Genomic DNA, 12763 nt, shown 5'->3' on the forward strand with positions numbered 1-12763 from the left:
TGAATATGTACTCAATAACAGTTTATTGTAGTCAACAAGCATATTCAACTAGTTATTTCATAGCAAACCTGCAATTTGATTCATTTTGAGTTTGTAAATGGCATACAAATACTATTATAGTGTTTGTAAGACACTGTTTATATAATACATTGACCATTTCACGAATAACCCTGAGGCTGATTTTCAGACCTGGTAGATTAACAAAGTTGTTGTTAGTGCAGTCATACAGCCAAAGCGGCCATACACAGCTGGTGCGCAATATCTAATATTAAAGAAGTCTCAAAGTATTGCTCGCCTGAGGTAGAGTACTTTATGATAAGCTGCAGACTTCACTATCTACCAAGAGTTCTCATCTATATAATTCGTAGCCATCTATGTACCAGCACAGACCGATGAAGGCCCTAAAACTGCACTCAACCAACTCTATAAGGCCAAAAGCAAAGAAAAAAATGCTCATCCAGAAGTGGTGCTCCTAGAGGCCAGGGACCTTATTGCATGCAAACTTAAATAGGTTTTACCTCATTTCTACCAGCATGTCACATGTGCAACCATAGGAAAAAAACTCTAGACCACCTTTACTCCACACACACAGATGCATACAAAGCTATCCCCCACCCTTCATTTGGCAAATCGACCACAATTCTATCCTCTTGATTCCTGCTTACAAGCAAAAACTAAAGCAGGAAGTACCAGTGACTCACTTAATACGGAAGTGGTCAGATGACATGGATGCTACGTTACAGGACTGTTTTGCTAGCACAGACTGGAATATGTTCCGGGATTCATCCAATGGCATTGAGGAGTATACCACACCAGTCATTGGCTTCATCAATAAGCCATGGATTACAGGCAACATCCGCATCTAGCCAAAGGCTAGAGCTGCCGTTTTCAAATAGCGGGACATTAATTTGGCCGCTAATACAGGATTAAGATTGAATCCTACTACACCAGCTCTGACACTTGTCGGATGTGACAGGGCTTGAAAACTATTACGGACTACAAAGGGAAACCCAGACACGAGCTGCCCGGTGACGTACAGCCTACCAGATGAGCTAAATGCCTTTTATGCTCGCTTCGAGGCAAGCAACACTGAAGCATGCACGAGAGCACCAGCTGTTTTGGACGACTGTGTGATAAAGCCCTCGATAGCCGATGTGAGCAAGACCTTTAAACAGGTCAACATTCACAAAGCCGCGGGGCCAGACGGACTACCAGGACGTGTACTCAAAGCATGCGTGGACCAACTTGCAAGTGACTTCACTGACATTTTCAGTCTCTCCCTGACCAAGTCTGTAATACTTACATGTTTCAATCAGACCACCATAGTCCCTGTGCCCAAGGAAGCGAAGGTAACCAGCCTAAATGATTACCGCCCTGTAGCACTCACATCGGAATTGTCAGACTCCAGCCACCCAAGTCATAGACTGTTTTCTCCGCTACTGCATGGAAAGCGGTACCGGAGCGCCAAGTCTAGGACCAAAAGGTTAACAGCTTCTACCCTCAAGCCATAAGACTGCTGAACAATTAATCAAATGGCCACCGGACTATTTACCATTGACACCCCCCCACCCCACCTCCCCCCTCCCCCATTTGTTTTGTACACTGCTGCTACTCGCTGTTTATTTTCTATGCATAGTCACTTCACCCCTACCTACATGTACAAATTACCTCGACTAACCTGTACCCCCCCACATTGACTTTGTACCGGTACCCCCTGTATATAGCCTCATTATTGTTATTTTATTGTGTTACTTTTTATTATTTTTTACTTTCGTTTATTTGGTCAATATTTTCTTAACTATTCTTGAACTGCACTGTTGGTTAAGGGTTTGGTAAGGTCTGCACTTGTTGTATTCGGGACATGTGACAAATAAAGTTTGATTTGATTTGATCAGCACTGAATCCAAACCACTCAAACCCTCCTACTTCTCCAGACTATGTACTGAAAACAGGACTAGTCTAGCAGAGACACCACCTGTTTGCATTAAACTTTCCCAGAGTTCTATAAGAATGAACAGCATATGGCTAGTGTCGGGGGAGATGTGTGCGTGTCTGTGTTTGTCTATGTGTGCGCGTGTGTGTGTGTCTGTGTTTGTCTATGTGTGTGTGTGTGTGTGTGTGTGTGTGTGTGTGTGTGTGTGTGTGTGTGTGTGTGTGTGTGTGTGTGTGTGTGTGCGCGCGTGTGTGTGGGGGGGTGGTTGGGGTCCCCTGGGTTGGTATAAGCTTGGCAGCAGCTCAGACGTCAGACACCCACCTTACTGTTGCTCCTCACGTCCAGACGGTGCCACCGTCTGTCCGCCACGTTCACGTTGCCTGGCAACTGCAGGACCAGTGTGCCCGAGCCATGGTTTATCTTGAGTGTGGGAGTGCCATCGATCAGCTCTGAGGGACAGAGAGAGAGAGGACACTGACATGAGGTCGCACATGGTGGTCACATCCCCGGGGCCTCCTGATGACCATCAACCCCCCCCCATCACATACTCTCAATGCCAGGATCAGATACAACCACACACAGACCACTTCATCCTGAGGCCGTCACTTCTGTACCCATTTCATCTGATCACTGCGACACACCAAGAACAAGCAACCACAGTGAAGCACGGTCAACTAATAAACGGCAACTGATCATTCTGTAAGAGTGATCTGTGTTCACCCAACCCTAGTCTAAAGTAAAAACGGGTACCACCTCAATGCTTTCAGCAGTCTGTTCAGAAAGATGGCGTACTTAAAATGACATTACATCTAATAACCTGGGCCAGTATTAGAAAATGAAAAACAACAACAGTAAAAGGTGCATAGCTAATAGTAAACCAGTTAATAAATATAATTAACAGTCAGACGTCATCACTCTTACTGACAGTTGTGGCTTTGCATGATGTATTGTTGTCGCTACCTTCCTGCCCTTTGTGCTGTTCACTTTTCCCAATTAATGTTTGTACCAAGTTTAGTGCTGCTACCATGTTGTGTTGCTGCCATGTTGTTGTCATGTTTTGTTGCTACCATGCTGTGTTGTCATGTCTTGCTGCCTTGCAATGCTGTTGTCTTAGGTCTCTCATTATGTAGTGTTGTGTTGTCTCTCTTGTCGTGATGTGTGTTTTGTCCTATATTTATTTTGTATTTTTAATCCCAGCCCCCATTCCAGCAGGAGGTCTTTTGGCTTTTGGTAGGCTGTCGTTGTAAGTAAGAATGTGTTCTTAACTGACTTGCCTAGTTAAATAAAGGTTAAATAAAAAATGCTCACTCCACAATAAGGATTACAACAGTGTCTGGTGCTATGCAATTATGCCCCCCCCCCATCCCTATATGCCCCCCATAAGACAATAAACATATTAAAAAGTGACTCTATTTTCTGACTTAGTCAAATGGGAAATTAAAAATTAATGAACCAGTTAAGACTCATTGTATGCTTTATACCATTTGCAAAGGATTGTGGGTAAACAACATGTCAACCAACCACTGTTTCTCCATAAATCAACATGACATCCACAGTCTAAGAGTTCAGGAGAGAACAACGCTGTAAATTTAAACTCCACGTTGCTCTATTGTCTAGGCTCGCAAATGCTCTGTTTTCAACAGACAGGGTTGTTCTCCCTCTTCTCTAGGTCTTTATCTGTACCTTCTCTTCCACCCTGCCTCTCTCCATGACACTCTCTCTATCTGGCTTGTCATGTCTTTCTCTTTTATACTCCCAACCTTTTCTCTCTCTCTCTTTCTCCCTCTCCCACCTGTCTCTCTGCAGTGTTCTCACAGTGGATTCCCAGAAGGCAACCTGTGCTCAGACAGAGATAACTTTGAGCTAGCAGTAAGTTACTGATGTACAGAGCCCAGCCTAAGCCTGAGTGAAAAGCCCTTTTCATTTGAAAGGCCCACAGTGGCCACCACCCTCAGGCAGGAGATTGACACTGTCCCACAGGCTATCTGCGTCTGACGAGGGTCCCCGAACCTCCTTGTTGGGACTGACGTGGCATTTCAGGAGAAAAGAGGTGACAGGTGTGAACGGTGGAGGCTTGGTTGAGATGAAAAGAGAGAGGGAAGGAGAGGAGAGTGGTGCTGAGTGCCTGAGAGGAGAACTTCCACACACATGGACAGGCTGGGCTGTCTTGGTCAGACAGGTTGCTAGTTCGAATCCCCAAGCTGACAAGGTAAAAAAAAAATCCGTCGTTCTGCCCCTCAACAAGGCAGTTAATCCACTGTTCCTAGGCCGTCATTGTAAATAAGAATTTGTTCTTAACTGACTTGCCTAGTTAACAAAAAAAGGTGTGGGAAGACAGGCCAAATGGGCTTTATGTTGTGCCGTATCAAATGATCTTGGAGAGGGAGAGTACGCCCGGGTGTCCTCAGGTTACTACAAGATTTTGCTCTTAAACTCCGGTTGGCGGACTTCTCCCCTCCTCATCCCTTATTCATCATGGTCTCCTCCTCGACATCCCTGCAGATTAATCTTCCCTGTCGAGCGGCTTGGTGAGGGGGAAGCCAGAGGATCTCAGCCCGCATAGCATGGCCCCCATAGCATGGCGCTTAAATTTGAAAAATTGCTCTTCTGAAGGCCTGAAGGGGATATGTTTGAGGCAGGGACCATATGGACTGCATAAACAGCATTACAAATCACTCTGTATATACAAATCAGCAGCCCAGCAAGAGAGAAAGGGAGTCTGTGACTGTGGTGCCTTTAATATAAATTGACTGTCAGGCAAACACCCCCATACCCCCAGGAAACAGGACCTAAACTTTAAAGCGATATTTGAAACGGTTGCAGCGCTAAAAGACTGTGAAACAGGTTTCTGCAAATTGACCGTAATGTGCGCGTCACACTCAGTGTGTAACTGTATCTCTCTGCTCGCTTTCATCTGCCAGATGTTGTGTCTGCACGTGTGTGTGTGTGTGTGTTCTTAGTCAGCCTGTTTCTCAGTTCTTTCTGAGACCACCAACACTAGTAAAGCAAAAGATCTAAAAAAAAGTAAAATACAAAATGCCTGAGATGCTTACATTCAGCCGGGTATTATGATTCTATTTAATATGGGCAGAAAAAATGCAATAACCTTGACTGTTATAAATTGGCTTATATGCTGCCAGCAAATGACCATTACATTCATTGACTTTCCATACCATTACTCAATCTTTTTTTTTTTTAAACATCTGGCTTTTGACTTGCATTTATTAAGAAACTCTGAGTTCCACATATAAAAGCATGATAAATAGGCTGGCATCAGGTCAGAATGAGACAAAGTGATTGGTGACATTTTTTCCTGCTCTATCCTTGGAGCTGGATGCAACGCTTGGCAACGAGGTGTAAACTGGATCCCCAGCCGAGCCCTGAGAGCCTGTTTTCCATTCTGCAGGAGTCCGTAATCACCCAAATTTAATTTGTCTGGTTAATTTGTCTATTGATTGGACAAGCTCAGCCCCATGGCTCGTACCCTTGAGAAGGGAGAGTTTACAATAATGAGACTCATTTAACAATGATCTCACTGGACGTAATCGTGTTCCCGCGTACCAGTCAGATTAATAGACCTAGAGGTCAACGGTCAAAGTCAGGAGACAGCGCAGATAGGGTCTAGATCTCTGGCGTGATTTAGAGAGAAATATAACACAGATTACATTTAGAGGTGAGGACAGACCAATGGGCACTCTAAAACATCCCATATGCCCTGCAAACCTACACTATACACAACCATAACTCAATATAATGCTTTCAGTATGAAGCACATCGTGGTTGGAATCTGACCCACATCAGACGGGGACAAAAGACTATGAGCCATGGAAAAGTTAACAAGCGGAACCAAAGACTCCCTTCCTCCCTCTGGTAGAGCAACATCCAGTTCTCTGTCCGGCCCAGAACAAATCACCTCAGACCTGTCCAGTAATCTCATACACCACACAGGCTCAAGCTGGGCAGTAACAGACACTGGGTGCATCCCAAATAGTTCCCTATTCAATCTATAGTGCACTACTTTGTGGTCAATAGTAGTGCTGTAAAGGGAATAGGTTCCTGGTCAAGTAGTGCACTATAAAGGGAATAGGATGCCATTCTCCTTGGACCCGGGCTGCTCAATGTCAGTTCTGGAGGGCAGAAACACGTCTGGTTTTCATCCTCTTCTTCTAATAAGGGACTCATTCAGACCTGGAACATCAGGTGAGTGCAATTAACTACCAGGTAGAAACAAAAAAAACAGATGTGTTTCGGCCCTCCAGGACCGGATTTGAACAGCCCTGCTTTAAACGTAGGCTACTTGCCATACTGGCTCAGTGCGCTACCACTTAAAGGCCCAGTACATTCAAAATGACGTGTTTCTTGTGTTTTGTATCATGTTGTGCAACAGCTGATGAAACGAACACTGTAAACGTGTGAAAAAAAAGGATAATTGTTATATTTCCTAATAGTTGCTGGTTGAAAATACAATCTACAAAGGACCTTCTAATCAGCATTTTTTTGCATGGATGGAGTTTTGGCTTGCCTGGTGACATCACCAGGTGGTAAATTAGTTAATAGACAAATAACAAAGAGAGTTCCAAACCTCTCCGCCAATGACAGCTAGTTTTCAATTTCCCCCTCCCCACTCAGACAACTCCCAGACAGTCCTAGCAAAATGATTGCTTGAGAAATACAGTAGTTTTTTGCTAAAAAGCCATTTTTGTTTCTTTTTGGCCATTTTAATGGAAAACTATTTCAGTAAGGTACTTAATTGTTACCCAGAAATGATTTGATATTGATATACTGTACAAATGGCTGCATTGGGCCTTTAATCCCAGGGGAACAGGGAGAATGTAGGACATGCAGGGGTGTTTTGCAGAGGCAGGTCTGTGCTATGTTACATTAGTGGTGGTGATGCCTGGGCACAAAGGACCATGGGGGGATAAACAGCACTGCACAGCGGACAACAGACAGTGAGTGGGCAGGGCTGCGGGAGGCAGCCAGAGAGCTGCTCAACGCCTTTAATAAGGAGATCCGGGCCGGGAAGCAGTGGAAAATCATAAGGTTTAATAGGTTGCATTGCTAAACAACGAGAAATACTAAGGTTTAACACAGTCAACCTGTGGGTGAGAGTACAGGGCATGTGTGTGTGTGTGTGTGTGTGTGTGTGTGTGTGTGTGTGTGTGTGTGTGTGTGTGTGTGTGTGTGTGTGTGTGTGTGTGTGTGTGTGTGTGTTTGAGAGAGTAATATAGAGACATTGGGCTGAACTGTTGTTGTCTGTTTCTCCCTTTAAGTCTCAGCCGTCTCTACTTGCCCTCTCCACTCTGTCATCTCTCCCTCCTGCAATTGTACAAGTTGTCTACACATCTTCTTCATACATCCCTTCCACTCCGAACCAAGTATCTCACCCTCTCACTCCATGTCTCACGGTGTATTATCTTCTCCTACTCGAACTCTCTCTGACTCCATCCGCAGCTCAATACCGTCTCCTCCCACTCCGCATCTTACAGCTCCTAAACTCTCTCTCCATACTTTTTATTCTCTCTCTACCTCAACATGTACAGTACGCGTTGAATGTTTCCCTGTCTATCCACTCTCCATTCATCCCTCCCTGCTTTCCCTGTCGCTATGTCTGTCCTCTCTGGCGCAGTGCTGGACACAGACGTTGTTGGATTTTGTCTCTCTTCTCCAGACAATGTCTCTCCCTCCACACCCAGCAGTTGTGGACTGGGCTGTGAGGCTGTGGACATTGATGATTTGAATCAGCTGTGTGGTGCTAGGGCAAAAACCAAAACGTGTACCCAGGAGTGGCCCAAGGATCGAGTTTGGGAAACCTTGACTTACTGCAACAACTGCAGACATTTTTACATCAGAGAGAAAGGATGGCGCCGAAGAACATGGCTGACGTTTTACATTCCCACTACCAATTGTGCAATTTTGAGCATTTTGTGTAACTTATTTTTTTACTTATTACATAACATTGCTGTTACTGTCTCTTATGACCGAAAAAAAAACCACTGGACATCAGAAAAGGGATTACTCACCGCGGACTGAAAGAAACCTTTTCTTTTAAAGAGTTCGACTGGAAGGACATCCTGCTTTCACTGGAACAGGCCCAGATCCACGCCTTGTGCGTGAAGAAAAGACGTCGGAAAAGGGGACGCAGATCGGGGATCCTTCTGAGAATCCGGAGGCGAGCGAGTAAACTCCCAATGCATTCCATTCTTCTTGTTAACGTGCAATCATTAGAAAATAAAATTGATAGACCCACTCCAATTCACATACCGCCCCAACAGATCCACAGATGATGCAATCTCAATCGCACTCCACTCCGCCCTTTCTCACCTGGACAAAAGGAACACCTATGTGAGAATGCTGTTCTTCGACTACAGCTCAGCGTTCAACACCATAGTGCCCACGAAGCTCATCACTAAGCTAAGGACCCTGGGACTAAACACCTCCTTCTGCAACTGGATTCTGGACTTCCTGACAGGCCGCCCCCAGGTGGTAAGAGTAGGCAACAACACATCTGCCACGCTGATCCTTAACACTGGGGCCCCTCAGGGGTGTGTACTTAGTCCCCTCCTGTATTCCCTGTTCACCCACGACTGCGTGGCCAAACACAACTCCAACACCATCATTAAGTTTGCTGACAACACAACCGATAACGATGAGACGGCCTATTGGGAGGAGGTCAGAGAACTGGCAGTCTGGTGCCAGGACAACAACCTCTCCCTCAATGTGAGCAAGACAAAGGAGCTGATCGTGGAGTACAGGAAAAGGCGGCCGAACAGGCCCCCATTAACATCGACGGGGCTGTAGTGGAGCGGGTCGAGAGTTTCAAGTTCCTTGGTGTCCACATCACCAACAAACTATCAATTCATAAAAATCGCCACCGGACAATTTACATTGACCCCCTCTAGTACACTGTTGCTACTCGCTGTTGGTTTGTTACCTATGCATAGTCACTTCACCCCTACCTACATGTACAGATTACCTCAACTAGCCTGTACCCCTGCCCACTGACTCGGTACCGGTGCTCCCTGTATATAACCTCATTATTGTTATTCTTATTGTGTTACTTTTATTATTACTTTTTATTTTAGCCTACTTGGTAAATATTCTCTTCTTCTTGAACTGCACTGTTGGTTAAGAGTTTTTAAGTAAGCATTTCACAGTAAAGTCTACACTTATTCGGCGCTTGTGGCAAATAAAGTTTGATTTGATTTGACCTTCACAGTACAACACACTGACTATCCATCGTTTTGAGACTGAAGACTTTAGACTGTTGAGACTCAAGAATGTCCTGTGCACGTGGCTAAAAAAAACCTTGAAACTTACACGCTTGAAACTTCTACTGTGTCCTTTCTCCTTTGTTTCCCATTCAAACACACATACACTCATGCACACACTCACGCACGCACACACACGCACGCACACACGCACGCACGCACACACACACAAAATGTCTTCCAGCATTGAATCAAGTGCTAATACTCAAAAGCAGACATAATGTGAAATGGAACAACAAACATCATATGTTATTTACTCTGGACCTCAACTTAAGAAAGTATGCTACGCACGTCCATATAGCTCAACAAGTTCATTAAAGCTCTAAATATGCACACCCCATTGTAATTACATTCTGGAATGAATGACAAATAAGCCTTTACTTTCATAATGAGCCCCTTCATTAACCCCTAAAGACCTGATGCTGTCACACTGCAACCACACACACACACACACACACACACACACGCACACACACAAACACACAGATTGAGATCAGTCTTTACCACCGAGTGTACACTCATTAAAGGCCTTAGGAGCTATGTGTAGGCTGACGCTGAACCCCATTCAAAGAAACCCCTCCACCCCCAAACTAATTTGGCAGGGTTGGCACAACAAATATCCATGTAAAAATAACCTTAGCGGTCTCTAAACGTTCATATTAAACCAGCAAATCAAGACAGGACAATTTCTGCCTCATGCAACCTTCCTATCTCTATCTGACCATCACTGTGTACTGAAAACACAATTACCAGCACTCACACACTGACGCAGGCATGCGCTGCCCCTCCCTTCCCCCTAACACATCTTGTCTCTGCCCTATCCTATATCCTGTCCCCCTCCTCTGTGTGTAGATAAGTGGATATGTACCTATGGCCATCAAGTCCTCGAGGTCCCAGGGCTGTAGCTGAGCCAGGGGCCCACTGTAGAGCAGCAGACCATCTGCAACCTCCGTGATGAACTCCAGGGAGAGATGGCTCTCGAAGCAAGGCCTTATGGGAGGAAACCAGGCATAGCCGTTGCCATGGAAACTGTGTTTGGTCTGCTGGCACTCTGGTCCCTCGAACTGCGTAGGGCACTGGCATCTAGGGCAAGATAACAAGGAAGAGGAACATCACCAAAAAAAAATCATCATTTAAAGCAATTGAGTTATTTCATCTTTTCACCTCATCTATCACACAAGACTGCTCTGTCAGGATGTCCCTGCTGAGGCCGGGATGGGATGGCCTGCTTCTGCTTAACCACACAACAGTCACACACACACACGCACACTCACACACACACAACACACACAATTTGCTTCTAGTTGGTCTCAATTGCATAACAACCCTTATTACTAAATATTGTGAGTGCACATCCCAACTAAGCATCTAGCAGTCTATATTAGCCCCCATGGACTCCTCACAATCTGGAGAACACTATATTTCAGCTTTCTCTCCCTCTCTCTCTCTCTGTCTGTCTTGCTCTCAGACTACTGTTTTCGCCTCCAGTGATTCCCTTCAGAGAGATTCACTCCGCATCTCATGCAGATGTTCTCATTATCAGCCGTGCCATAGGGAGAATCCATCACTAGTAACAACATCCTCTGTCAGACGTACTGTAGCAACCGAGCACAGCTGCACTCCTCCCTCCGGTTATTCTGTCATCCCCTTTTCCTTCATTCATTCGTCCTTTGTCACACACAGACACACGCACACTACCCCACTATATCCACCTGTTGTGGAGACAGCTAATATAGCTGGCACACACACACACACACAGGCAATCCTGCGGCATCAATCAAGTGTGGCTTTCTCTAGTTAGTTTAGTCAGAAGCCCAGCTATTTTCTAAGCCGGTTCCCTCTCCATCACCCTACTCACAGCAGCCTAATAATAGTCTTCCAGGCTGCCATGCTCCCTTCGTTTCGTTCCTCTCTCATTTGTGTGCTGTGAAGGGAGAGCGAAGAGCTCCTGGCTGCCTAGCTGCCACATCCAACACTCTTGCATTTAGTCTTTCCCATTTCCTAGTCTGTGCTCTGAACCCAGATTGAAAAGGAGAGACTGTCAGAAATGATAGTCCCCCCCTGGCACCTGGCAGACATGCAAATGCGGGAGGAGTGAAATAGGCAGGCGGGCCGTGCGCTAACACAATAACATGCTTCTTCTAATAACCAGGCGCAGTAATCAAAGTTTAGAAGACACACCGTAGCAAAAAGAGAGAGAGAGAGGAGAGAGGAGCACGCATGACCGTATGCACGCATGACCGTATGCACGCATGACCGTATGCACACATGACCGTAAGTCGCGTTTGGATGAAAGCATCTGCTAAATGGCGTAGGTTATTATTATACTACAGGAGAGAGAAGATGAGGATGCACTGGAACAACAGCAGGTGGTGAACGTTGCTGTTAGCGCAGATCAGCACGCATGTCGGACTGTTCTGCTTCTCAACAACACGGTACCCCGACCATGACGCCGAGAAATGAAAGGAAGTTGTGTCTAGGAGCTGTCTAGGAGCACTGGTTCTGATGAAGGTCCTATAGGCTCCGGTTTACCAAACAGGATCCTATAGTCACACTACAAGGCCAGCTCACTGTGGAGAGGCAGGGAGTTGATACCAGTGATATCTGGATGTGGTTACAGCCCGGAGCCATGCGTCTACCTAACCACTCACACATGGGATGGGAGGAAGTGTACACACACGGTCACAGCTTAGTGTGACTAGGCCCCAAGCCGAAAACAAGGCTAGTATTACTCCATCCGAACATCGGACCATCAAAGACATGAACATATCTCCCAGAGTGACAGACAGTAACGTACAAAGGAGGGATCACTTATAGAAAAGGAAGAGGGAGATCGGGAGTAGGAGAGGCAATACTGTAGAGAGAGAGAAGGAGACGTAAAGACGGGGATTGAAGACTATACACTGGAAACCACCTTATCTCTCCATTTGCAAACAATTCCCCCAGTCTCAGGGAATAATCTCACTCATTTATCCCATCAGAGAAATCAGGAGCATGATTTCAGCCCAATCCTCTTACTGTACTTGAGCTTTTTTTCTTTGCTCATTTCCTGTCCTTTGCTTGCACATGGGAATGTTATGTGTTAGCGTTTGAAAGGGACCATGTAATCTCCCCTGCCCTCCATTTTCAAATCCCGCTATTAATCCTGGTGCCACGATTATCTACACGTTGTTTCTTAAATCTTAAATCTCTGCGCTGCGTCGCTGGGGATCTCGATGTATTTTTTGCAGTTCTACATCTGTGCGCTCAAAGCCGAGTGATAAACCAGGCCAGGGCTCTCTGCTCTGCACAGCAACCATCCACTCCCTCTTTCTCTTATCTTTTATCAGGCTTGCATTTGTCTTTGAATGGTTTCACACGCCCAAGCCTGCAGACGAAGACATTGACCTCTGCCCTATTCAGTTATAACATCATTCTCTAGTGGAAACAATAATCGCAGAAATGTCACAATTGAATACGTATAATGTGAGGAATTTCTATTAACATGTTAATTGTTCGCTACATTCACAGACTCAAAATGCTTTACAGCTTTTTGTGTTCTTGACTTTTCAGTTATAAT

At 45.4% G+C, this 12763-nt stretch overlaps 1 protein-coding gene across 1 annotated transcript in view; it reads right to left on the reverse strand.

Annotated features, from left to right (window-relative positions):
* The window catches only part of LOC115167465 (neural-cadherin), a 205951-nt gene that overhangs the window by 27086 nt on the left and 166102 nt on the right, over positions 1-12763 (reverse strand). Inside the window, exons 23-24 of the mRNA XM_029721890.1 lie at positions 10073-10287; positions 2255-2382 (exon numbers count right to left, since the gene is read on the reverse strand). Of these exons, the coding sequence (XP_029577750.1) occupies positions 2255-2382; positions 10073-10287 (343 nt within the window). The remainder of the gene's footprint in view (positions 1-2254; positions 2383-10072; positions 10288-12763) is intronic.

The sequence above is a fragment of the Salmo trutta genome, chromosome 29, assembly GCF_901001165.1.
Source record: "Salmo trutta chromosome 29, fSalTru1.1, whole genome shotgun sequence".
NCBI classification, from domain to species: domain Eukaryota; kingdom Metazoa; phylum Chordata; class Actinopteri; order Salmoniformes; family Salmonidae; genus Salmo; species Salmo trutta.